The sequence below is a fragment of the Carcharhinus amblyrhynchos genome, chromosome 15 (genome assembly GCF_965287045.1).
Source record: "Carcharhinus amblyrhynchos chromosome 15, sCarAmb.v2.hapA, whole genome shotgun sequence".
Lineage (NCBI taxonomy): Eukaryota > Metazoa > Chordata > Chondrichthyes > Carcharhiniformes > Carcharhinidae > Carcharhinus > Carcharhinus amblyrhynchos.
The window spans coordinates 9,263,786-9,289,623 of NC_137338.1; the positions used below are offsets into that span (position 1 = coordinate 9,263,786).

At 43.9% G+C, this 25,838-nt stretch overlaps 3 protein-coding genes across 4 annotated transcripts in view; 2 read left to right on the plus strand and 1 right to left on the minus strand.

Annotated features, from left to right (window-relative positions):
* jam2a (junctional adhesion molecule 2a) overlaps positions 1–12,901 on the plus strand; it is a 72,538-nt gene extending 59,637 nt beyond the window's left edge. The window contains exons 8-10 of the mRNA XM_080203390.1: positions 2,120–2,135; positions 6,812–6,854; positions 8,064–12,901. Of these exons, the coding sequence (XP_080059516.1) occupies positions 2,120–2,135; positions 6,812–6,854; positions 8,064–8,096 (92 nt within the window). The 3' untranslated portion in view covers positions 8,097–12,901. The remainder of the gene's footprint in view (positions 1–2,119; positions 2,136–6,811; positions 6,855–8,063) is intronic.
* Positions 12,902–17,472: 4,571 nt separating this feature from the next.
* Positions 17,473–25,453, minus strand: atp5pf (ATP synthase peripheral stalk subunit F6). Of its 2 annotated transcripts, none has more exons than XM_080203391.1 (4): positions 25,265–25,453; positions 19,457–19,657; positions 18,067–18,191; positions 17,473–17,596 (listed from the first exon to the last, which is right to left on the minus strand). In XM_080203391.1, exons 2-4 carry the CDS (start codon positions 19,624–19,626, stop codon positions 17,568–17,570), a joined length of 324 nt encoding a protein of 107 aa, XP_080059517.1. In that variant the 5' UTR covers positions 19,627–19,657; positions 25,265–25,453; the 3' UTR covers positions 17,473–17,567. The 2 variants fall into 2 exon arrangements, with proteins under 2 accessions (XP_080059517.1, XP_080059518.1); XM_080203392.1 differs by lacking the exon at positions 25,265–25,453 and adding an exon at positions 24,723–24,750.
* Positions 25,454–25,665: 212 nt separating this feature from the next.
* The window catches only part of gabpa (GA binding protein transcription factor subunit alpha), a 45,036-nt gene continuing 44,863 nt past the window's right edge, over positions 25,666–25,838 (plus strand). Inside the window, exon 1 of the mRNA XM_080203393.1 lies at positions 25,666–25,780. The gene's annotated coding sequence lies outside the window, so the exon portion shown is untranslated. The remainder of the gene's footprint in view (positions 25,781–25,838) is intronic.

The window sequence follows — 25,838 nt, forward strand, 5'->3', positions numbered from 1 at the left end:
CTTTTCTCATGCATTTTTTTTCATCAAACAACATCCCCTCCAGAAATGAAAAATATAAAAAGGAATAGTCGGCATGGATTTCAAAAGGAAAATTCTTCCTTGATCAACCTAATTGAATTTTTTTGAGGACGTAATGTAGAGACTAGACAGTGGTAATATAGCAGATGTAACTCATCTGAATTTTCAAAAGGCCTTGTATTGGATACTCCATGATAAACTAATGAATAAGGTCAGAGAATGTACGGCCAGGGGACAAATAGCAGAATGGATTGCTACACTGGCTTCAAGACAGAAAGTAGAGTGTGAGAGTAAAGATAGTTGTGTTTCTCCAGGATATGGAAATGCCGGCGTTGGACTAGGGTGGTCCAGGTCGCTGCTCCAGATCGCCATTCTCTGACCCCTGCAGTTAATATGGATGTTATGATGTGGAGCTGCCAGTGTTGGACTGGGGTGGGCACAGTAAGAAGTCTCATAACACCAGGTTAAAGTCCAACTAGTTTATTTGATAGCATGAGCTTTCAGAGCACTGCTCCTTCATTGGGAGAGTCACATTCATCTAAAGAAGGAGCAGCACTCTGAAAGCTCGTGATTCCAAATAAACCTGTGGGACTTTAACCTGGTGTTGTGAGACTTCTTACCATGTTACTCCAGGATCAATTCTGGAACCACTGATGTTCACAATTTGCATTTCTAAGTTTATTGATGACACCAAATTGAAGGGGTTAGTCAGTACTGAGAAGGACTGCAAACAATTATAGGAGACTGTTAATAAATGTGCAGAATGGATAAATAATTGGAAAACTAAGTTCAACACAGATAAATGTGAGACTGGTAGGAAGAATAAGGAGGTCACTTATTACCTAGAAGGTGAAAGTTTGGTGAGGTAGAGGGACAAAGGGATCTCGAGAATAAATGCAGTGACCACTCAAGGTTGCACCACAGGTTAGCAAGGTCTTATAAACAAACAAGTATAAGATTTGGTTTCTGGAGGGATAGAATTGAAAAGTCAGGATGTTATGCTCAGTGTGGAACTTTGATTAAACCTAACTTACAGCACAGTGTGCAGTTCTGAACACCATTTGGGCAGCACAGTGGTTAGTACTGCTGCCTCAGCGCCAAGACCCAGGGTTTGATTCCCGGCTTGGGTCATTGTTTGTGTGGAGTTTGCACGTTCTACCCACGTCTGCTTGGGTTTCCTCTGGGTGCCCCTGGTTTCCTCCCACAGACCGAAAGACTAGCTGTTAGGTGCATTGGCCGTGCTAAATTATCCCTCATTGTACCTGAACAAGTGCCGGAGTGTGGCGACTAGAGGATTTTCACAGTAACTTCATTGCAGTGTTAATGTGAGCATACTTGTGACACTAATAAATAAACTAAAAAATATTCCATCGACTGAAAAGACGTGTGAGTGATGTCCTATGAGAGACTATATTAAGGCCAAGAAATAAACCTTAAACTTTATTATAAAAAGAATGTAGAGGCATTGCAAAGAGTGCAGAAAAGATTGACAGGAATACACCAGAAACATGCGGGTATATATATTAGGAAAGGACATACACATATATATATATATATGTCCTTAGAAAATGGGCCTTTTGAGAAAAGTTAGCTGAATGGTGACATCATAGAGGTCTTTAAAATTATGAAAGGTTCTGATGGATTGGATATAGAGAGCAGAACGAGAGGTCATCAATATAAGATGGCCACCAAGGACTCCAATTGGGAATTCAGAAAAAAAACTTCTTTAACCAAAGAGTGGTAAGAATGTGGAGCTCTATACCACAGAGAATGGTTGAAATGAAGACTATAAATGCATTTAGTGGGAATCTAGAGAAGCAAGTGAGGGAGAAGAGGGCTACAATGATAGATTTAGATGAGGGAACCAGGAAGGAGGCTTGGGTGGAGCATAACAGCATGGGTTGTTTAGGCTGAATGGCCTGTGCCTGTGCTGTATATCCCATGTAATCCTATGTAACAGCATTCCTTCTCCTTGTATTTATTTCAGTTGTTTAGTTTATTATATCTGTTCCAATGCATGTTGGAGTACAGATATATTTCCCACTCATATTGTTATTTGTGTCTGTCAAATATTAATTTTAGTTTGTTTTTCTATTCGCAGATTCAAGGCCATCCAAGTAAGTAACTGTGTGTGTAACTGCCTTCTGAAATGACTGAACATGCCACTGAGTTCAAAGGAAATTAGGGAAGCATGGAAGGTGGCCACCCTGTCCATCATGCCTATGCCAGCTCTTTACTAGAGCAATTCAAACGTTCATCCTTCATGTGGAGACGCTGGTGTTGGACTGGGATGGTCACAGTAAGAAGTCTCACAACACCAAGTTGAATTTCAACAAGTTTATTTGGTATCACGAGCTGTCAGAGTGCTGCTCCTTCATCAGATGAGTCACACTCACGTGATGAAGGAGTAGCGCTCCGAAAGCTTGTGCTACCAAATAAACCTTTTGAGTTTAACCTGTGCGAGACTTCTTTCTGTACTTCATCCTACAGTTCTGCTGCGTTGCCATAACTTTGCTTCGTTCTATCCAACTTCCTCTCCAAGGGCAGACTTCCCTCTCTCCTTCAACCCTGTGACAAAACTTTGCACACTCCAACAATCCTACGCATAAGGAACGGTCTCCTCGTCCGTCTCCTCACAGTACTAAATTGATGGCATTGTTGTAGACACCCCAATCAGAGGAAATAGCCTTTCCCCTTTCACACTGTCAAAACCTTTGATCTTTCAAAAAAAATCGTTCCACTCAATGAGTTTTCTCTGCCCCAGTGACTTGTGAAGAGGAAGGTAAGGGACAAAGAAGCAAATAAAACATGAACACTTTACAAAGTTTGGGGAAGTCATATCACTGATCCATAGTACGCCTGAAAACAAACTTCATCTACTTATAATGGCTGGCTGCTATAATGAGATTACCTGCAATTGTGGTCCCACTAACTACGCACATGTGACTGCACAACAATCAGAAATGTGCCACATGGACAAGCAGGCCATGGAAAAGACTATAAGGTATAGGAGCAGAAATAGGCCATTCAGCCCATCAAGGTTGCTCCCCCATTCGATCATGGTCAAAATGTATTTGATTTATTATTGTCACATGTATTAGCATACAGTGAAAAGTATTGTTTTTTTTTGCATGCGATACAGACAAAGCATACTGTTCATAGAGAAGGAAAGGAGAGAGTGCAGAATGTAGTGCTACAGTAATAGCTAGGGTGTAGAGAAAGGTCAGCTTAATGTGAGATAGGTACATTCAAAAGTCTGATGGCAGCAGAGAAGAAGCTGTCCTTGAGTCGTTTGGTACATGTCCTCAGACTTTTGTATCTTTTTCTGATGGAAAATGGTGGAAGAGAGAACGTCCAGGGTACGTGAGGCCCTTGATTATGCTGACTGCTTTTTCGAAGCAGTGGGAAGTGTATACAGTATCAGTAGATGTGAGGCTAGTTGAAGTGATGTACTGGCCTTCGTTTACAATCCTTTGTAGTTTCTTGCGATCTTGGGCAAAGCAGGAGCCGTACCAAGTTGCGATACAACCGGAAAGAATGCTTTCTGTGATGCATCTGAAGAAGTTGGTGAGAGTCGCTGCTGACATGCCAAATTTCCTTGGTCTCCTGAGAAAGTAGAGATATTTGTGGGCTTTCTTAACTATAGTGTTGGCATGGGGGGACCAGGACAGATTGTTGGTGATCTGGACACCTAAAAAGCTCTCAACCCTTTCTATTTCATCCCAGTTGATGTAGACAGGGGCATGTTCCCCACTATGCTTCCTGAAGTTGATGACTATCTCCTTTGTTTTGTTGACATTGAGCAAGAGATTATTGTCAACGCACCAGTTCATCAGATTCTCTATTTCTTGTACTCTGTCTCGTCATTGTTTAAGATCTGACCCACAATGGTGATGTGAGTCAGCAAACTTGAAAATCGAGTTAGAGGGGAATTTGGCCAAACAGTCAAAGGTGTATAAGGAGTATAACAAAGGGCTGAGGACACAACCTTGTGGGGCACCAGTGTTGAGGAAGATTGTGGAGGAGATGTTGCCTATCTTTACTGATTGTGGTCTGTGGGTTAGGAAGTCTAGGATCTAGTTACAGAGGAAGGAGCTGAGCCCTAGCCCACAGAGTTTCGAGATGAATCTCGTAGGAACAATGATGTTAAAGGCTGAGCTGTAGTTTATGAATAGGAGTCTGACATAGCTGTCTTTGTTATCTAGATGTTCCAGGGCCAGGATAATGGTGTCTGCTGTGGACCTGTTGCAGCAATAAGTGAACTGTAGTGGATTCAGACAGTCTGGGAGGCTGAAATTTATTTGTGCCATGACTAAGCTTTCGAAGCACTTCGTAATGATAAATTATGAAATGAACTCAACCTCATTTTCCCACCTTTTCCCCATTACCTGTGATCCCATCATCAGTCAAGAACTTAGCTAACTCTGCCTTAAATACACTCAATGATCTGGCCTCCACAGCCTTCTGTGGCAATGAATTCCACAGATTCACCACCCTTTGGCTGAAGAAATTCATCCTCATCTCAGTTTTAAAGGGTCGTCCCTTTACTCTGAGGCTGTGCCCTCGGATCCTAGTCTCTCCTCTGATTGGAAACCTCTTCCCCATGTCCATTCCATCCAGCCCTTTCGGTATTCTGTAAGTTTCAATCAGCAGCAGTCTTTTTACGATGCTTAGCCAAGGGGCAATCTTAAAAGGACTGCACGATGCAACAAGCGGGCCACACACAGCGAATGGAAGTTAAAAGAGACATTGCCCTGTACCCCAGTTTGCAAGCCACACGTATAGTCATGTTACACCTAATTAATTGTATATGAGCTATTTTCAAACATCCTGAGAAGGTGATAGAATGAAACTGCATTTAGATATTGCCTTTCTCTTTGCCTCCACTTTATCTACAGCTCTTTCTTTACCAGATTCACAAAAGAAAGGTTAGGGAAAGAACTTCTGGGCCATCAAGCTCATCCCATCCAGATGTGGCACATTTATTTGCTCATGAAATGTCTGTCCTGAAACAAAATATTTACACGTTTGTTAAAGTAAAAAGCCACATTTCCAAGAAGGGCCGACTGTGACCTCTCTCCAGGTATCCCGGCCATTCCTCCATTGGCCAACATCTCTAAAATACAGGTGATGTGGTCATTGTTACATTACCTTTGTGAGAGCTTGCTGCGTGCAAATTGGCTACCACATTTCGAACATTATAAGAGTGACTACTCTACAAAAATGTTTCACTGACTGTACAGTGCTCTGGGACATCCTGAGACTGTGAAAGGTGCTATAAGGTGCACCTATAAGGTGCTATAAAGGTGCTGTGTGCAGTTTTGGTCACCGCACTTGCACAAGGATATATTGGCCTTGGAGGGAGTGCAGAGGAGGTTCACTAGGCTGATACCGGAGATGAGGGGGTTGGCCTAAGAAGAGAGGCTAAATAGATAGGGTCTGTACTCGTTGGAGTTTAGAAGGATGAGGGGGGATCTTATAGAGACGTATAAGATAATGAAAGGAATGGATAGGGTAGAGGTAGAGAGATTCTTCCCGCTTAGAAAGGATAGCAGGACTAGAGGACACAGCCTCAAGATAAGGGGGGGACAGTTTACACCGGAGTTGAGGAGGAACTTCTTCACTCAAAGGGTGGTGAATCTCTGGAATTCGCTGCTGTTGAAGTGGAGGAGGCTACCTCGCTGAATATATTTAAGTCACGGGTAGATAGGTTTCTGATAGACAAGGGAATTAAGGGTTATGGGGAGAAAGCGGGAAAGTGGAACTGATTCACTTCAGATCAGCCATGAAGTTATTGAATGGTGGGGCAGCTCGAAGGGCTAGATGGCCTACTCCTGCTCCTGTTTCTTATGTTCTTTATAAATGTAAGGTTAAGAACATAAGAACATAAGAAATAGGAGCAGGAGTAGGCCATCTAGCCCTTCGAGCCTGCCCCGCCATTCAGTAAGATCATGGCTGATCTGTCGTGGCTCAGTTCCACATTCCCACCCTCTCCCCATAACCCTTAATCCCCTCTCTCATCAAAAACCCATCAACCCGCGTCTTAAAAATATTTAGCGAGGCAGCCTCCACCACTTCAACGGGCAGAGAATTCCAGAGATTCACCACCCTTTGAGTGAAGAAGTTCCTCCTCAACTCCGTTCTAAACCGCCCCCCCTTTATCTTGAGGCTGTGCCCCCTAGTCCTCCTATCCTTTCTGAGCGGGAAGAGTCTCTCCACCTCTATCCTATCCATCCCATTCATCATCTTATACGTCTCAATGAGATCTCCCCTCATTCTTCTAAACGCTAACGAGTACAAGCCTAATCTATTCAGCCTCTCCTCATAGCTCAACCCCCTCAACTCCGGCATCAGCCTAGTAAACCTCCTCTGCACTCCCTCCAAGGCCAAAATATCCTTGTGTAAGTACGGCGCCCAAAACTGCACACAGTACTCCAGCTGCAGCCTCACCAATGCCCTATACAGCTGCAGCAAGACCTCCCTACTTTTATATTCAATCCCCCTCGCTATGAAGGCCAGCATCCCATTCGCCTTCCTGACCACCTGCTGCACCTGCAAGCTGGGTTTTTGCGACTCATGCACAAGGACCCCGAGGTCCCTCTGCACCGTCGCCTGCTGCAGGTTTTCTCCACGTAAGTAATAATCCTTCCTACCATTATTCCTACCAAAGTGGACCACTTGGTTGTTATTACTCTTCTACACGATTAGTTTTCTGATTCCTACCCCAAAATCCACCTGCCATTTTCACCCCCACTTAGATAATGCTGTACTTACCTGTTGTTTGTTTCCACAGGGGAAAAACCACCAAGCACAATACTGCTCCTCCAGTTAATGAAGTAAGTTTGAAATAATGTGATCTGCAGCTGTTTGTATGGGACGGTTTGTTGATTTGCAAAAGGCATTCGGAGGGTGCAGCACAAAAGATTAATAGGCAAGATAAGGGCTCAGAATCGAGTGCAATGTACCATTACTGATGGAGGGTTGGTTAACAGCTGGGAGTCAGGAGTGGGCATAAACGGGGCTTTGTCATGTTGGCAGGCAGTGAATAACCACAAGGATCAGTACTGGAGCCTCAGGCTGTTTACAATTTATATTAATAACTTAGATGAAGAGATAGAGAGTAATTCATCTAAGTTTTCTGATGATACCAAGTGAGGTAGAAAGATAAGTTGTGGGGAACACACAGAGAGGCTGCAAAGAGATTTGGACATGTTTTGTGAATGGGCAACAAGATGACACTCGGATTATAATGTCAGGAAGTGTGAAACTATTCCCTTTGGTCGTCAGAATGAAAAAGCAGAATATTTTTTAAACAGTGAGAAACGTGTCGATGTCAGGTCTGCTTTTGAGAAGGAATATTGAAAGTTAACATACAAGTGCAGCAATTAGGAAGGCTAATGACATGATGGTCTTTGCTGCAAGGAGATTGGAGTACAAGAATAAAGAAGTTTTGTTTTATATGTACAGGATTTTGTTGAGACCACATCTGGAGTCCTGTGTACAGTTTGGTCTCCACATTTGAAGAAAGGATATACTTGCATTGGAGGCAGCGCAGTGCAGTTTCACTAAATTGATACATGTAATGAGGGAGTTGTCCTACAATGAGAGGTTAGATAAATTGGGCTTACATTCTCTGAAATTTAGAAGAATGAGATTGCAACCTACAAAATTCTGCAAGGGTTTGATAGAATTGACACTGAGAGATTGGTTGGGGAATGTAAAACACAGGGGTACAATCTACCCACACCTCACTCACTCACTCATCAGCAGGAAATAACCTTGCATTTTTCTCTGCTTGGAGGAGTTTTATGTTGCCCTCACCCTGTCCTTCTAATGGCTGCAAGTAAGCAAATCCTGAGGGGAGGGGAGTTTACGAATTGGACAGGTCTCTAATCTTCAGGTCACAAGAAGCCAGCATGAGGTGATTGCTTCCTTGTCCTCTCTTATTCATCCAAATACTTTTCTTTCTTATGTGATTATGGACTTTACAGATAATATGACACACATTTGTTTTTCTGATTTTCTTTTTCTCTTTTTTATGGCAGGATTTCAAACATACCAAATCTTTTGTTATCTGAAAGCAGAGGAAAGGACAGCATATCTGTGAAGAATCCCAAACCACTATTCATATCTGTAAAGAGTATTTGACTTGTGCTTAGGACAGTGGAGTAGAGCTTGACTTTGATCCTCCAATTCTGGCCTCGTTTGCATCCCTGATATTCCCACCAGGATCTGTAGCTGTCTTGGCCATAAGCTCTGGAATTCTCTCCCTAAACCACTCTGCCTCCCTCAAGGTGCTCCTTCAAATATTTAGATTACAGAATCCCTGAAGTGCAGAAGGAGGCCATTTGGCCTATTGAGTCTGCACTGACCACAATCCCACCCATTCCTCTGTAAGTAGCCTGCCTTAATATTGCCTCCTATGGCTCAGTCAATTATTGTCTAATGTTCCTATAAAGCACCTTGGGTTGTTTTACTATGGTTAAGTCACTTGGTAGATATAAGGTGTTGACAGCGAATCAGAAATCTGTTTTACATCTCTACAGTTGTCTTTAATGGGGAGGCGATGGCCTAGTGGTAATGTCACTAGACTATTAATCCAGAAACTCAGTTAATGTTCTGGAGACCTGGGTTTGAATCCCACCACGGCAGATGGTGAAATTTGAACTCAATAAGAAATATCTGGAATTAAGAATCTACTGATGACCATAAAACCATTGTCAATTGTCAGGAAAAACTCATCTGGTTCACTGATGTCCTTCAGGGAAGGAAATCTGCCATCCTTACCTTGTCTGGCCTACACATAGCTCTAGAGCCACAGGAATGCAGTTGACTCTCAACTGCCCTCCAAGGGCAACTAGGGATGGGCAATAAATACTGGCCAGACAGCAATGCACATATCCCACAGGTGAATTTTTAAAAATGTGGAGAGATGTAAAATGGACTGCTAGCCAACTCTTATCACAATCACCCATTCCATGATATTATATAAAGTCAAGATTTCTCCCAATGTCTTATATTCAAAATAGCTTTGAACTGTCTGAGTCAAAATACGTCACTACTCGTGAAACTTGAAGGTAGTATTGGCTCGTGTCTATGCACATAAACCGCCACCCAGTTTTACAAAGGTAAGTACGTAGCTCCATGTAACAGGGTCTTGGGACAAAACAAAAAGGGATTTCTATTAAATTAGGGGTTTTTTTAATAGAAGGAAAAGAACAGCAAATGCTGGAAATTTTAGAATGAGTCAGGAGTTCTGTTTTAATAGTTACCTAACCTAATCCGGACCGGAAATTTTTCCAGTGTCCTGGCCATCGTTTAAGCAGCATACATCACAAAAAAAGAGATTAGGTGATCATTCAACACATTGTGCACAGCAAACTCCCACAAACAACAAATTGGCTATCGTGTTTCCTTACACTATAACAGTAGCCACACTTCGAAAGTACTTTGTTCCTATAAAGTGCTTTCGGACATCCTGAGATCATGAAAGGCATAAGATAAATTCAAGTTCTTTACTTTCGCACCTACTTATTTTTTTCACTCGTATAAACGGGGTTGGTTGTGATGCTTTGCACTCCAGTTTTTAAAACGCAGGCATCTCTGACCTATCAGTGCTGACATTTATTTAAAACTAGTTTCCCCCTGCATTAACTTGCACATTTTTCAAATTACTGATATCCTGCTGTTCTTAGGAACTGTCCACCAATCAAGAAGGATTTGCCTTTACATTGCGCCTTTTACAACCTCAGAACATCACAAAGTGCACTCCAAGCAATAACATACTTCTGAAGTGTAACCGCTGTTGTAATGCAGGAAACTTGACAGCCAATTTATGCACAGCAAGCTCACACATTATAATGTCAGCATGTGTTGATTTAGTGATGTTGGTTAAGGGTTAAATATTAGCCAGGACGATGGTTAGAACTGTTCCATGCAAATCTTTAACATAGAGAGCTGATGGGGCTGTGGCTCAATGTCTCACCTGAAAGACAGCACCTCCAACAGTGCAGCACCCTCTCTGTACAGCGCTGAAATATCAGATTAGATTTTGTCCCTCGGTGGAACTTGAACCTACAACATTCTGACTCGTAGACGAGAATCTTACCCACTGAGTCGCAACAAGGAGACAACAGCATTAAGAACAGAGATCTCCAAACACCTCAGATATATAACACTAAAACAGGTTTCATGAGTGGATATCTAAGGGCCTGCAAGCAGCAATCGCAAGACTTGTAGATTCTATGTTTTTCCTCATATTTGTTGATATTAATGTCTCGGAGGACTAATGAACATTTTTTGTACAATGATGGCACTGATTTCCTTTGCATGGAGACACTAAATGGGAAAGGCCATGGCACTGTGGGGAAGTGCGAGATCATCCATTTTAAACCTTGAATCTGGGGATGACAAATGAGTCAATTTTTTTTAACATACCGGGAAACTCTAGAGACTGTGGAGGAGCAAATGGACTTCTGCATCCATGCAAACAAATCATTAAACCACTGCCCAGGTTTAAAAGAAAAAGCTAATGGAATGTTGGCCTTTAACTCAGCTATAATGCTGCAGCTTTACAGGGCTTTGGTCAGACCCAGATGTATTTTGTTCTGTTTTGGATAACACACTTCAAGGGGGATCGACTGGACTTGGGAAGTGGCACAGCATGGATTCACCAGAACTACAATGAGGATTAAAGGGTTTAAATTGATGACATTGCATAAACCTGGTTTGCATTCCCTTGAGTTTATATGGTTGAGGGGTGATCTAATGGTGGTCTTTAAAATGGAAAGTTATTCAGGAGGAGTAGAAAGGGATTATTGGGGAACAATAAAGAATAAGGGGCCATCTTGAAGCTAGAGCTAGGCCATCCAGGAATGGAACTAGAATGTACTTTGCCACACAGATGTTAGTGCAAATCTGGAATTCATGCCACCAAAAGGCTGCGAATGTTTGGTTCAATTGCAATTTAAAAGGGCAGGTAAATGGAGTTGTAATGCAGAATTTTGGCCAGAAATTTGCAGCTCCTCTCATTCAATGACATATTATGGTCCCATTGTCCCATTGAAGTAACGTGAAATTTAAATTAGGGGAGGCAGTGGCATAGTGGTATTGTTGCTGTACTAGTAAGTGAGCATAATCCTCTGGGGTCCTGGGTTTGAATCCCACCATAGCAGATGGTGGAATTTAAATTCAACAATATATCTGGAATTAAAAATCTAATATGACCAAGAAACCATTGCCAATTTTTGTAAAAACCCATCTGGTTCACTAATGTCCTTTAGGGAAGGAAATCTGCCTTCTGGCCTACCTGTGACTCCAGATCAATGGCAGTGTAGTTGACTCTTAAATGTCCTTTGAAATAGCCTAGCAAGCCATTCAGTTGTATTCAATCACTAGGAAGAAAACACAAGGGAATGAATCCCCCACTATCAACATCCTGAGGTTACCATTGACCAGAAACTGAACTGCACCATCCACATAAAAACCGTGACTACCAGAGTAGGTCAAAGGCCAGAAATCCTGCGGTAAGTAACACATCTCCTGACTCCCCAAAGTCTCTCCACCATCTAGAAGGTACAAGTCAGGAGTGTAAAGGAATAACCTCCACTTGCCTGGATGAGTGCAGCTCCAACAACACTCAAGAAACTTAATACCATCCTGGGAAAAGCAACCTGCTTGATTGCTACCCCTTTCAGAAACGTTCAATTCATCCATCATGAATGAACAACGGCAACAATGTGTACCATCTACAAGATGAACTGCAGGAACTCACCAAGTTTCCTTAGGCAGCACCTTCCAAACCCATGACCATTACCATCTGGGACAAGAGCATCAGATATCTAGGAACACCACTTGGAGGTTTCCCTCCAAGTCATTCACTGCCCTGACTTGGAAATATAGCGCTGTTCCTTCACTGTCACTGAGTCAAAATCCTGGAACTCCCTCCCTAACAGCACTGTGGATGTACCTGCACCTCAGGGACTGCAGCAGTTCAAGAAGGCAGCTCACCACCACATTGCAAAGAGCAACAAGGGATGAGCAATAAATGCTGGCCTAGCCAGCAAACCCCACATCCTGTAAATTAAGTTTTAAAAAGTGACCAGCTGGAAGGTGGGCAGTTTTTGGTGGGAGCTGTAAAATTTTTGCCCTTGATCTGATTGAATGGCAGAATAGGCTCAAGGGGCTGAATGCCCTACTCCTGTTTTTACAATAGATTATCAGGAAATTGGGAGAAAAGGTGCAGCGGAACACCTGACTAGATCAGTATTTGCAGAGCACCACAAGAATTTTTGAACTATTGATCCTGAAGAGTATGTCGGTATTAGCAATGAGGGTGCCCAAGAATGTAATCAATAGTTTCAGGGAGAGCCCCAACTGTTTACAAATATTTCTAGACGGCTCCCATAAATATATCAGTATTTGCAGGGGGAAATCATTACAGTGAGCAATATTGGTAGGAATTTCCCTGGAATTTCAATATTTACAGAAAAGTTTTTGAACAGTTGCTACAAGTGTTTGCTCATCTCCTAGATTTATCAGAAAAGGACCGGTCAGAAGTGTTGATCTGTCCCTCTGTCTTTTTAGATGCTAATGGCTCTTATGTATTTCCAGCATTTCCTGTTTTTGTTTTATTTTTAATGAGTTGAAACTCGTGCTTTTTACATGCTTTTGTTTCCTAACTGCTTTGTGTTACATAACTTGAATTGATGCAAAATACTTTGCTGTGTATAATAATTTTAAAAGGAAAACAAAACTTCTAACAGAACGTCTTGTAATTTTAACTCTTCATCTGTTAATAACTGGAGTAATGTCAAACCTAAGGTTCTGTATTGACAGTATAATGTTTTTCTAACACTGATTAAATGGTTTGTGAAACTTTCAATTGTTAGGGTAAAGCTATTTTATTCCTGACCAAGTCCCACTCCCCAGTACAATTTCATTATTTGATTATTAGCCTAGCTGCCTGAATTACAAGGCCAGTAAACCACGCAACCCAGTGAATCACTTTGCATACTGAAGAATCACAAAGTGATGACTCAACCCATTACCAACTCAATATTTGGATCTTTACCTGAGACATTACTGCTTCCAATAACAGCAACAGTATCTCAGTACATTACAAAGTGGCCCTTTTCAAAGGTACACCGTTGGCTGGCAGAGTACTCTGGGATGTCCTCAAAAATGCTATATAAACTTATGTCTGTCTTTATCAGAAGGATACATTTTCTCAGGAGTTCACCTATTCCATCAGTTACTGGCGATTTCCAATGTTCTTCTAAAACAAAGTTTTAGCTTTGAAGTGAGGGCACCCTTGGAGAAAAGTCACTCACACTTTCAATCTATGCTCCAGAAAATTATTATTTGAGTGGGGAGTTGGTGTTGGTGTCGCGGTATTGTCACTGGCCTCATAAATTAAAAACCTTAAGAGAGACCGGATTCAAATCTCTCTATGGCAGGTGGTGAAGTTTGAATTCATCTGATTCATTATTGTCACATGTATTGGGATACAGTGAAAAGTCTTAATTCTTGCACGCTTATACAGACAAAACCTACCATTCACAGAGTATGTGGGAGAGAAGTAAAGGAGGGTGCGGAATATAGAGTTATGGTCATAGCTAGGGTGTATTGAAAGATTAACTTAATATATGGTAGGTCCATTTAAAAGTCTGATGGCAGCAGGGAGGAAGCTGTTCTTGAGTCAGTTGGTACGTGATCTCAAACTTTTGTATCTTTTTCCTGATGGAAGAAGGTGGAAGAGAGAATGTCTAGGTCCTTGGTTATGCTGGCTGCTGCTTTTCCGAGGCAGCAGGAAGTGTAGACAGAGTCAGTGAACGGGAGGCTGGTTTGCATGATGGACTGAGCTACGTTCACGACTTTTGTAGTTTCATGCGGTCTTGGTCAAAGCAGGAGCCATATCAAACTGTGTTAAATCCAGAAAGAACATTTTCTTTGGTACACCTGTAAAAATTGGTGAGAGTTGTTGTGGATATGCTGAAGTTTCTTAGCTTCCTGAGAAAGTAGAGGCATTGGTGCACTTTGGCTAATCCACTGAGGCTAGGGGAGAAAAAAACCAGAGGGCATGGGTTAAGGGTGAAAGGAGAAAAGTTTAAGGATATTGAGGGGGGCGGGGTGCAGCGCTTCTTCATGCAGAAAGCGGTGGGAGTATGGAATGAGCTGCCAGATAAAGTGGTAAATGCGGAGTCACTTTTAACATTTCAGAAAAACTTGGATGGGTTCATGGATGAGAGGGGAGTGCAGGGATATGGTTCAAGTGCAGGTCAAGTGGGACTAGGCAAAAAAAAGGTTCAGCACAGACAGGAAGGGCCAATAGGCCTGTTTCTGAGCTGTACTTTTCTGTGGTTCTTTCTTAACTTCAGCATGCACGATGGAACCAGACCGGTTGTTGGTGAGCTGGACACCCAGAAACTTGAAACTTGCAACCATTTCTGCTTCATTAATGTAGAGAGGGGCATATCCTCCGCTACGCTTCCTGAAGTCAATGACTATCTCCTTCGTTCTACTGATATTGAGAGATTATTGTCGTTGCACCAATTCACAAGATTCTCTCTTTCTTGTACTCTGTCTCGTCATGGTTTGAGATCCAACCCGCTAGTGGTGTCCTCAGCAAGCTTGAAAATGGAATTAAAGCAGAATTTGGCCACAATCATAAGTGTATAAGGAGTATTGTAAGGGACTGAGGACACAGCCTTGTGAAGCACCATTGTTGGGGTTAATTGTGGAGGAGATCTGGAATTAAAAGACCATTGTTGATTGTCATAACCATCTGGTTCCCTAATGCCTTTTAGGGAAGGAAATCTGTCATCCTTACCTGACCTGGCCTACAAGGGATACTTAAATACCCTCTGAAATGACCTAGCCAGTCAATTCAGCAGTAACCAAGGATGGGCAATAAATGCTGATCCATGACCCATGAATTAATATAAAAGGTCAGCAAAAAGTAAATTATTTCTTTGGTATACACATATCACAGGTATTCACAAAGTTCTTGTACAACTTCCTCCTTTAATTTTGGGTGTACATAAACTGTAAATGTCAGATGAAAGCATAATTCGTATTTTAATATTAAGCAATACAGCTGTTAGCCCTAACATTTCATTTTTTCCTACTCAACATTTCACTCAGTTTCAGCAAATGAATGAAATGAACATTAAAGCAGCATTACTGAAACTTTGAATGCTTTCATGTACTATCAACAGTTTGCTAACACATTTTCATCTAATCAGAGTCAAAGAGGTTTACAGCATGGAAACAGGCTCTTCAGCCCAACTTGTCTATGCTGCCCTTTCTTAAATCCCTAAGCTAGTCCCAATTGCCTACATTTGACCCATATCTCTCCATATCCATGTAACTGTCTACGTGCTTATTAAAAGATAAAATTGTACCTGCCTCTTCTACCTCTAGCAGCTTGCTCCAGACACTCACCACCCTCTGTGACAAAAATCCCCTCTGGACCCTTTTATATCTCTCCCCCTTCACCTTAAACCTATGCCCTCTAGTTCTGAACTCCCCTATCTTTGACGATCTAGTTGATCTATGCCCCTCATTATTTTGTAGACCTCTATAAAATCATCCCTCAGCCTTCTATGCTCCAGAGAAAAAAGTCCTAGTCTATCTAGCCTCTCCTTATAACTCAAACCATAAAGTCCCAGTAACATCCTGGTAAATCTCATCTGCACTCTTTCTTGTTTAATAATATCCTTTCTATCTATATTAGGTGATGAGAACTGTACACAGTATTTCAAGTGTGGCCTTACCAATGTCTTGTACAACTTAACAAGACATCCCAACTCCTGTATTCAATGTTCTGACCAATGAACGAAGCATACTGAATGCCTTCCTCACCACCCTGTCTACCTGTGACTCCACTTAAGGAATTATGAACCTGTATCCCTCAATCCCTTTTTTTCTGTAAGTCTCCCCAGTGTCCTACAATTAACTGAGTAAGTCCTGCTCTGGTTCAATCTACCAAAATGCACCACCTTGCACACTAGCCCAACTGATTAAGATCCTTTTGCAATTCGAGATAACCTTCACTGTCCACTATGTCAACAATCTTGGTGTCATCTGCAAACTTACTAACCATGCCTCCTATATTCTCATCCAAATCATTAATATAAACGATATAGAACAGTGGATCCAGCACCAATTCCTGAGGTACACTGCTGGTCACAAGTCTCCAGTTTGAAAAACAACCCTCTACAACCACCCTCTGGCTTCTGTCATCAAGCCAATTTTGTATCTATTTAGCTACCTCAACCTGGATCCTGTGAGATTTAACCTCATGCAACAACCTACCATGTGGTACCTTGTCGAAGGCCTTGTTAAAGTCCATGTAGACATCAACTGCACTGCCCTGATCTACCTTCTTGGTTACCCCTTCAAAACACTCAATCAAATTTGTGAGAGATGATTTTCCATTCAAAGCTATGCTGACTGTCCCTCATCAGTCCTTGCATCTCTTAATGCCTGTAGATCCTGTCTCTCAAAATACCTAACAACTTACCCACTACAGATGTGAGGCTCACCATCTTGTAATTCCCAGGCTTTTCCCTGCAGCCCTTTTTAAAACAAGACACAACATTTGCCACCCTCCAATCTTCAGGCACCTCACCTGTGACTATTAATGATTCAAATATCCTGCAATTTCCTCCCTAGCCTCCCACAATGTCCTGGGATATGCTTCATCAGGTCCCAGGGATTTATCTACCTTGATGCACTTTAAGAAGTTGCACAAGTTCTTTATAAAGTGGATGGCAAAATTCTATTCAAGTGCTTTTTTTAAAAAGCACATTACTGCTGGAAATTGACACTTCACCTCACGGACAAATGCAAGCAATCATGCTACATAAATTTATGTTTATCTCATTTACTTTTCATAGGAGTTGAACCTCCAAACTTTTTGCCTTATTAATAGATACCAAGGTGTCATATTATTCACAAGTTTCGTACAAATGAGGAGCATGGATTTGGACCTTAAATTCATTGCCTCACGAGCAGATACACCTCTGCAGCGGAGAATCTGTGAAGGGGAAACAGATCCCTCATCGTGGGCCGAAGGGCCTGTTCTGCGCTGTAATGTTCTATGTTCTCTATGGTACATCCTAATCCAGTTGATGGATTGGATCCATCTTCCCATTTAAAAATAAATCACCCAACTCTTAAAGTTTTGCACACAGGTGCAACTTTCACAGCCACTGTTGCCGTCAGTGAGTGAATCTGTAGGACGGAAGAGGAGTGTACGCTCACACTGACCCAAACAGCTTTCACAACATCTACAAAGATTAGCATTTGAACAAGAGTCTGAGGTAGGATTGCAGGGTGGGTAGGGACAGATGGGCAAACCAACTAACTCATCTAGGCACTTGTGTAGGATACACATATAGAACAGACACATCCAGTCCACAGGTATGCAATCAACACATCAAAAAGAGGTGCTTTAATTCAATGGAATTTATTAAATTACAATTCTACAGTCCCAGCAAATATGAATGAAGAACAGACAGTCCCATGCTTTCTGAAGATCGTAATCACTTGCTGATTTCATCAAATTTTGGTTCTGAATAACAAAAAAAAGAAATTTTATTTGAAATGGAAGTTCTTATCTTTAATACACGTCATGATTGTTGAAAAGTCACTCCCTCAACAGAACCTGATCTTCCAGTCCCTGATACTCTGTGTTGCTCAAAGCAGTGGAAAGAAGTTTTTCTACTCTTATCTGCATTTAAAAGCTAAGCCAAGTGACAAGTCATTTCCTTACGGTTCAACACTGCAGAAGCCAATTAGAATCTGCCTCAAAACACCCCAAAAGCACACAACCTGTATATCACTGTGAAACTAGTGAATTAAATATTTTACAAAGCCTCATTGTAATTTCACATTATACAGTACTGCTGAATATTTGCATTACATGGGAGCCTCCAGTGGCAGTCAGCATTGTCGAAAGGGCTCAAACCCACCAGGGAGTCCAGAGGCACATCTTTAAAGGACTCGTTTGCTTAAGAGTTTGCATCCTTCAGAACATCTTACCCTCAAATTTAAAGTCGGGGAATTTGGTTAGGTCTCCTCCCCCATAGAGCCGTTGCAGTTTGGCAATCTCCTCATCCATATTCTTCTTGTACTCTGGACCAACATCAACAGGACCACCTGCTTTCCTATTATAGGGAAGAAAAGAAAACGCCAAGATTTATGTCAAAAACTTCACTCCCTCATTTACCCATGGCTGTAATCAATTCAGAGCCAAAGCAATCCGGCCAGCCAATATCATTACCAAACGTGAGACTGAAACAGCACTTCTTTGGTTCTTTATCGTCATGCATTCAACATTATCCTCGACCTCCAATTTACCCAATTTGATTATCATACAAGTCAATTTATATCTATTATTTATATTTTAATCACATGCCTCCTTGTGCCTCACTCTGCTGTTTCCTATTGGAATTAATTATTTCCCAAAACTTCTCAGCAGGGAATTGCTTTACCTCTCTCAAATTGTACAGTGAAAAATGGGATCTTACTGATCAAATACAGGAATTGAATTAAGTGTAAACCACATTCTTCTAGAATCTGATCTAAAGCAGTCTTCTTCCTCTTAGAGAACCAGATTTTAGGTTACCTGACCACTCCTAAATTTCTCATTTCTTCACTTGCTTCTCAGCTTGGTGCTGTCTTAATGGTCTGTGGTTTCAACTGAAGAAGAAAAACTCCCTGATGCTTTGTTGTTTTTCTCTTCCCTACCCTCTGGCTGAGGAGAAATGAGAAGTTCAGCCTATAGTTTCAAAAGAACAAGCAGGCAGATCCTCTGGACTCTACAGCAACACTGATTGAATTACCACAAGGAGACTTTCAAACAGGGAAGCTTTAAATGCACTGCATCATCCTTAGGGACTGAATTCATCGCTGCTGTGTCGAAATAGTTAACTGGGTCTAAGGCACCAGAAGGAGCAATGCAAGTGGCCTCCTTAGTGGGGGGAGAAAACACAAGCAACATTCTCATTCCAAGCTGTTATCCAATATCTTGAGACAAACTACATAGCACCCATAAAGTACCTGCATTTAAATAGCACTTGCAGTGTCAGCTGTGGCTCAGCTGGTAGCCCTCTCCCCTCTGAGTCCAAGCTGGTGAATTCACATTCCAGACAGTTTGACAGGATCTTTATGTCCAGTCGAGCAGTGAGACCCTAACAGAGGTGGTCCTTCCAGGTGGATGTAAATGATCCCATTGTACCATTTCAAAGGGGAGTTCCAGTCTAGCCGGTATTCATCCCCCAGGCAACAACATAGAAAGAGATTATCTGGTCATGAGCACACAGCTATGTGCTATGCACAAATTAGCTGTTCTATTTTCTCTAATACCAACAGTGAATTACTCTTCAAAAGTACTTCATGTCATGAAACGCACCATACTCTGGGTACTTACTGGCTCTTACTGTTGTAGTCACGGATTTTATCTACAAAGAGTTTCTGGACGGGGTCAAGGCTCTTGGTCTGATTAAACACCACCGCCGTGAACCCGATGTTTCGCCGGAGCTCAACAGAAAAGGAAGATCGCAGGATGGTGGAAAACCGGAACAAGTGTTGCAGGATCATGGTGGCCTGGTCAAACAGGGCAAAGCTAACACTGAAAAGCAAAAGAAAACACAGGGTATAAAACCTCAAAGACAGACTCACCCATCAACAAAATGTGCAAACCTCCTTCCCTTTCTACCACATTGAGGGGAAACCAATTGTAACACCAAGCAAAATCAGCTAGCTCAAACCTGCAACTTCCCTGCTCTGTATAATTCTCCACAAGAAATTTGGCCTCGTGAGCCTGCTCTGCCATTCAATAAGATGATGGGAGATCTTCAATCTCAAATGCATTCTCTCCATGTTCCTTAATTCCCTTCGTACCCAAAAAAGTCTTGTTGTCTTCAGTCTGGGATATGCTCACTGACTGAGCATCCACAACTCTCTGGGGTACAGAACTCCAAAGATTCACAAGCCTTGAAATGAAGAAATTTCTTATCTCTTGTCCTAAACGGCTGTGATTGTGGCTCCATGTTCTAGATTCCACAGCCAGGAGAAACATCTTCACAGCATCTACCCTGTCGTGGAACAGGAAGCCTTCTGCTAATTACCACCTAGCATCCTCTCTCAGCTGATGAATTAGTACTCTTCCGTGTTGAACAACACTAGGAGGAAGCACTGAGGGTGGCAAGGGCATAGAATGTACCTGGGTCCGGGCACACACGCACATTGATATTCAACCTGGTAGCACATTATACTGAGCTGGCTGAATTTTATAGGAAGGCAAGAGGAAACCATAAAAAAGGGAAAACCTACCTGATCACTTCCCCACCAATCTACTGTCACAGATACATCTGTCCATGATAGTACTGGCAAGAGTGACCCTTTAGAAGATGAAATCCTGTCTTCAAAGGGAGGCTACTCTCCATTGTGTTGTTTGGCACTACCACTATGCTAATAGGATAGATTCAGAACAGATCTAACAGCCCAAAACTGGGCATCCATGAGATGCTATGGGCCATCAACAGCAACAGAATTGTATTAAACCACAATCTGTAACCTTCTATTCTGGCATATCCCTCATTTTACCATTAAGGCAGAGATTAACCTTGGATCAATGAAAAGTGTAGGAGGGCAGGCGAGAAGCACCAGGCATATCTGAAAAAAGGTGAGTCAACCTCACACACAGGACTACTGGTAATGTCAAACGGCATGCGACTGAGTAATACGTAAAGGATATAATCTACACGCTTCTTGCCACATTCTATCATGAATAGTGGAGGGCAATTAAACAACTGGAGGAGGCTCCATAAATATCCCCACCCTCAATGACAGGTAAGCGCAACACATCAATATAAATGACAGGGCTGAAGAATTTATAATCTTCAGCCAGAAGTTCCAAGGGAATGATCCACTTCGACCTTTCAGCTAACATAAGAAATAGGAGCAGGAGTAGGCCAAATAGCCCTTCGAGCCTGCCCCACCATTCAATAAGATCATGCTGATCTGAAGTGGATCAGTTCTACTTTCCCGCTTTCTCCCCATAATCCTTAATTCCCTTGTCTATCAAAAGCCTATCTACCCGTGACTTAAATATATTTAGCGAGGTAGCTTCCACCACTTCAACGGGCAGAGAATTCCAGAGATTCACCACCCTTTGAGTGAAGAAGTTCCTCCTCAACTCTGATCTAAACTGCCCCCCCTTACCTTGAGGCTGTGCCCTCTAGTCCTGCTATCCTTTCCAAGCTATCTTTTCTTATGTTCTTATGAGGGGAACTGCTAAAGTATGACCACAAAAAGCTGTGGCACAATGTGGCAGCAGTGTGTACCATATACAAGGTGCAGCACAGCATCACAACAAGGATCCTTCAATGGCAGCTCCCAAATGCACAACCTCTGCCAATGAAAAGGACAAGCACAGCAGTGTGTGGGAACACCACAGCCTATAGCAGTTCAAGACAGTGGTTCACTACAATTTTCATAATTAGAGATAGGCAGCAAGTACTGGCTTTGCCAGCAATGCTCACACCCCCAGGGAAAAGTGAAAAAAAAAACTGCCATCTTGTAGTCCTCATTCTCCTTTTCGAGTTTGAATACCGATATCTCCAAGTATCAACCCCATGCACAGAATGTTCTACATATTCACCACCTACTGGATAAAGATGTTTTACATAACCCATTTATTTTTTTGGCCCTCTAGTCTGTGTATTTTTACTCCAACTTGACAGTAACTTCCTACTTTTATTTAGAATGCAAAGATTGCTCACTCACACCCTCACCCAAGCATAGTTCTATTGATTAATGGATGTCCAAATACACAGCCATACCAAGAAAGAAGGTTCTAAGCATAATCCATGTGCTTGCACCTCCCTGTCACAGTTTGTGCAAAATCATCAAGAGCAAAACCTGAATATTCACTAATTTTTATAGATGCACTATAGAAAGCATTCTTTCCAGTTGTATCACAGCTTGGTATGGCTCTTGCATTGTTCAAGGCCACAAGCAACTACAAAGAGTCATGAACAAAGCCAGTCCATCACTCAAAGCAGCCTCCCATCCACTGACACTGTCTACATTTCCCACTGCCTAGGAAAAGCAGCCAGCATAATTAAGGATCTCACACATCCTGGACATTCTCTCTTCCACCTTCTTCCATCAGGAAAAAGATACAGAAGTCTGAGAACACGCACCAACCGACTCATGAACAACGTCTTCCCTGCTGCTGTCAGACTTGTGATTGGACCTACCTCACATTAAGTTGATCTTTCTCTACACCCTAGCTATGACTGTAACATGACATTCTGCACTCTTTCCTTTCCTTCCCTATGTAAGTATGCTTTGTCTGTATAGCATGCAAGGAACAAACATTTTCACTGCATACTAATACATGTGACAATAATAAATCAAATATTAGTGGAGATGCTACAGTTGCTTTTAATGATATCACATTAGTAAATCACAAAAGCCTGCCCCCAAACACCCATGTGCCCCGCCAACCACCTTCTTCTGTGCCCCCATAAACCACTGTCGCGTAACTACCATCCCAAACCCCAATGACTCCTAACCACTGCTCAAACTACAGTCTCCCCAAAGCGCTGCCTGAACCACAGTGTCCCCTAACCAATCCCCTCCTAAACTCCAATGTCCCCTAACCACCCCAGCTGCCCAAATCCACTGGGTGTGTGTAATAATAGAATGAGTATTAGCTCCAAATCTCTCATCCAAAAGGCCTTAAGTAGTGCCTGCCCTGCTGCCCTTAACCTCAGTTTCATTCTCTTGCCCAACCCCAAGGGTTAAGGGATCGGTGGGGGGGGTGGGGGGGGTGGGGGGGGGGAAGGAATCCCAGATGGAGTCTGGGTCAAAGGGCTGTACTCCTACTTCTAATTTCTATATCTGTCTCTCTCCACCTCTCCTCTCCTGAGGCGCTCTCACTCGGTTGTGGGGGGGGGGGGGCGTTGGGTTGGTGCCTGGGCTCTGGATGTGGGTCTGTCTCTCTCTGGGTGGGGCGGCAATCTCTCTGTGACTCTCACTTTGTCCTTACCGGGGTTAGGGTTGGGGCCTAGGGTCTCTGGGTGGAGGATTGGGTTTATGGTCCCAGGTCTCTGGGTGTGGGTCTCTCTCTGTGACACTCACCTTGTCCTTACTGGGATTGAGTAAGGGTCCGAGGTCTCTGGGTGGGGTTCAGGGTATGGCATTGGGTGTGGGGTTGAGGGTGTGGATCTCTCTCTCTCTGACTCTCACCTCGTCCTTACTGGGATTGGGGTTGGGGTCAGGGTGTGGGGTTAGGGGTGCAGAAGGGGTTGGGGGTCTCTCTCTCTCTGACTCTCACCTTGTCCTTACCGGGATTGGGATTAGGGTTGGGGGTCCTGGGTCTCTGGTGGGTTGGGGTTGGCTCTCTATCTCTGACACTCACCTTGTCCTTACCGGGATTGGGATTAGGGTTGGGGGTCCCGGGTCTCTGGGAGGTTGGGGTTGGTACTCTCTGACTCTCACCTTGTCCTTACCAGGATTGGGATTAGGGTTGGGGGTCCCAGCTCTCTGGGGGGCTGGGGTTGGTTCTCTCTCTCTGACTCTCACCTTGTCCTTACCGAGATTGGGATTAGGGTTGGGGGTCCCGGGGCTCTGGGAGATTGGGGTTCAGTCTCTCTCTCTGACTCTCACCTTGTCCTTACCGGGATTGGGGTTAGGGTTGGGGGTACGGACCCGGGGCTCTGGGGGGTTGGGGTTGGGGTTGGGGTTGGTTCTCTCTCTCTCTGACTCTCACCTTGTCCTTACCGGGATTGGGGTTAGGGGTCCCGAGACTTGGGGTTGGGGATTGGGGTTTGGTCTCTCTCTCTTTGACTCTCACCTTGTCCTTACCGGGATCGGGATTAGGGTTAGGGGTCCCAGTTGGAGAGTTGGGGTTCAGTCTCTCTCTCTCTCTCACCTTATAAGAACATAAGAAATAGGAGCAGGAGTAGGCCATCTAGCCCTTCGAGCCTGCCCCGCCATTCAATAAGATCATGGCTGATCTGTCGCTGCTCAGTTCCACTTTCCCGCCCTCTCCCCATAACCCTTAATCCCCTCTCTTATCAAAAACCCATCAACCCACGTCTTAAAATATTTAGCGAGGCAGCCTCCACCACTTCAACGGGCAGAGAATTCCAGAGATTCACCACCCTTTGAGTGAAGAAGTTCCTCCTCAACTCCGTTCTAAACCGCCCCCCCTTTTATCTTGAGGCTGTGCCCCCTAGTCCTACTGTCTTTTTTGAGCGGGAAGAGTCTCTCCACCTCTACCCTATCCATCCCATTCATCATCTTAAACGTCTCAATGAGATCTCCCCTCATTCTTCTAAACTCTAACGAGTACAAGCCCAGTTTATTCAGCCTCTCCTCATAGCTCAACCCCGGTATCAGCCTAGTAAACCACCTCCGCACTCCCTCCAAGGCTAAAATATCTTTGCGCAAATACGGTGACCAAAACGGCACACAGTACTCCAGCTGCGGCCTCACCAATGCCCTATACAGCTGCAGCAAGACCTCCCTACTTTTATATTCAATCCCCCTCGCTATGAAGGCCAGCATCCCATTCGCCTTCCTGACCACCTGCTACACCTGCAGGCTGGGTTTTATCCTTACCGGGGTTGGGGTTCCCGGGTCGCTGGGGTTGGTTCTCTCTCTCTCTCTCTGACTCTCACCTTGTCCTTACCGGGGTTGGGATTAGGGTTGGGGGGTCCCGGGGCTCTGAGGGTGGGGGGTTTGGTCTCTCTCTCTCTGTGACTCTCACCTTGTCCTTACCGGGGTTGGGATTAGGGTTGGGGGGTCCCGGGGCTCTGGGGGTGGGGGTTTGGTCTCTCTCTCTCTCTCTCTGTGACTCTCACCTTGTCCTTACCGGGGTTGGGATTAGGGTTGGGGGGTCCCGGGGCTCTGGGGTTGGGGGTTTGGTCTCTCTCTCTCTGTGACTCTCACCTTGTCCTTACCGGGGTTGGGATTAGGGTTGGGGGGTCCCGGGGCTCTGGGGGTGGGGGTTTGGTCTCTCTCTCTCTGTGACTCTCACCTTGTCCTTACCGGGGTTGGGATTAGGGTTGGGGGTTCCCGGGTCCCGGGGCTCTGGGGGTGGGGGTTCGGTCTCTCTCTCTCTGTGACTCTCACCTTGTCCTTACCGGGGTTGGGATTAGGGTTGGGGGGTCCCGGGGCTCTGGGGGTGGGGGTTTGGTCTCTCTCTCTCTGTGACTCTCACCTTGTCCTCGGCGACGGCAGCAAAGGATGATGGGAAAGCCAGCGGGGCCCGGATTTTAAAAACCCGCGAGCGGCTCAAAGATAAACACCGGAATCGAGCGGAGAAACTGGAATAAACCCGCCGAGACTGGAACACACCCGGAGAAACCGTCCCGCTGCAAACAAAAACACAATCAATCCCGGCGTTTAACCCACACAGACCGTCAACCGGAAGTGTTCTCCCGGAGACTGGAAAGGTCAGAGCGTCAGTTAACGTAATAAATTCACCAAAACCCGCGGGGTTTACCGGGGGGACTGAGACCGCCCGGAAACAGACTGTGAATAAATAAATTCGTTAATTAAAAAAAATAATAATCAATTAACGGAAGGATCGGGCTTGACCCCGGAGCTGACCCCTGACACCGGAAGTGGAGGATGGGCTTCCGGTTGTCGCGAGCGGGCTGGCGCAAGAGCGAGCAGGAATAAAAATTCCCGGTGGAGGGAGAAAAACCCGGGATAGAGAGGGATAGAGGGAGAGGTGAGTGAGTGAGGGGGAGAGGGAGAGGGCCCGGGGCTCGGTGTCTGTCTGGGCGGGG

Coding starts and splice junctions, on each gene's coding strand:
- atp5pf (XM_080203391.1), bottom strand. CDS start 19,626: ATGATCCTGCAACACTTGTTCCGGTTTTCCACCATCCTGCGATCTTCC. Junction 18,192..19,456: donor GACTACAACAGTAAGAGCCA/GTAAGTACCCAG, acceptor TCCCTATAATAG/GAAAGCAGGTGGTCCTGTTG. Junction 17,597..18,066: donor CCCCGACTTTAAATTTGAGG/GTAAGATGTTCT, acceptor TTTGTTATTCAG/AACCAAAATTTGATGAAATC.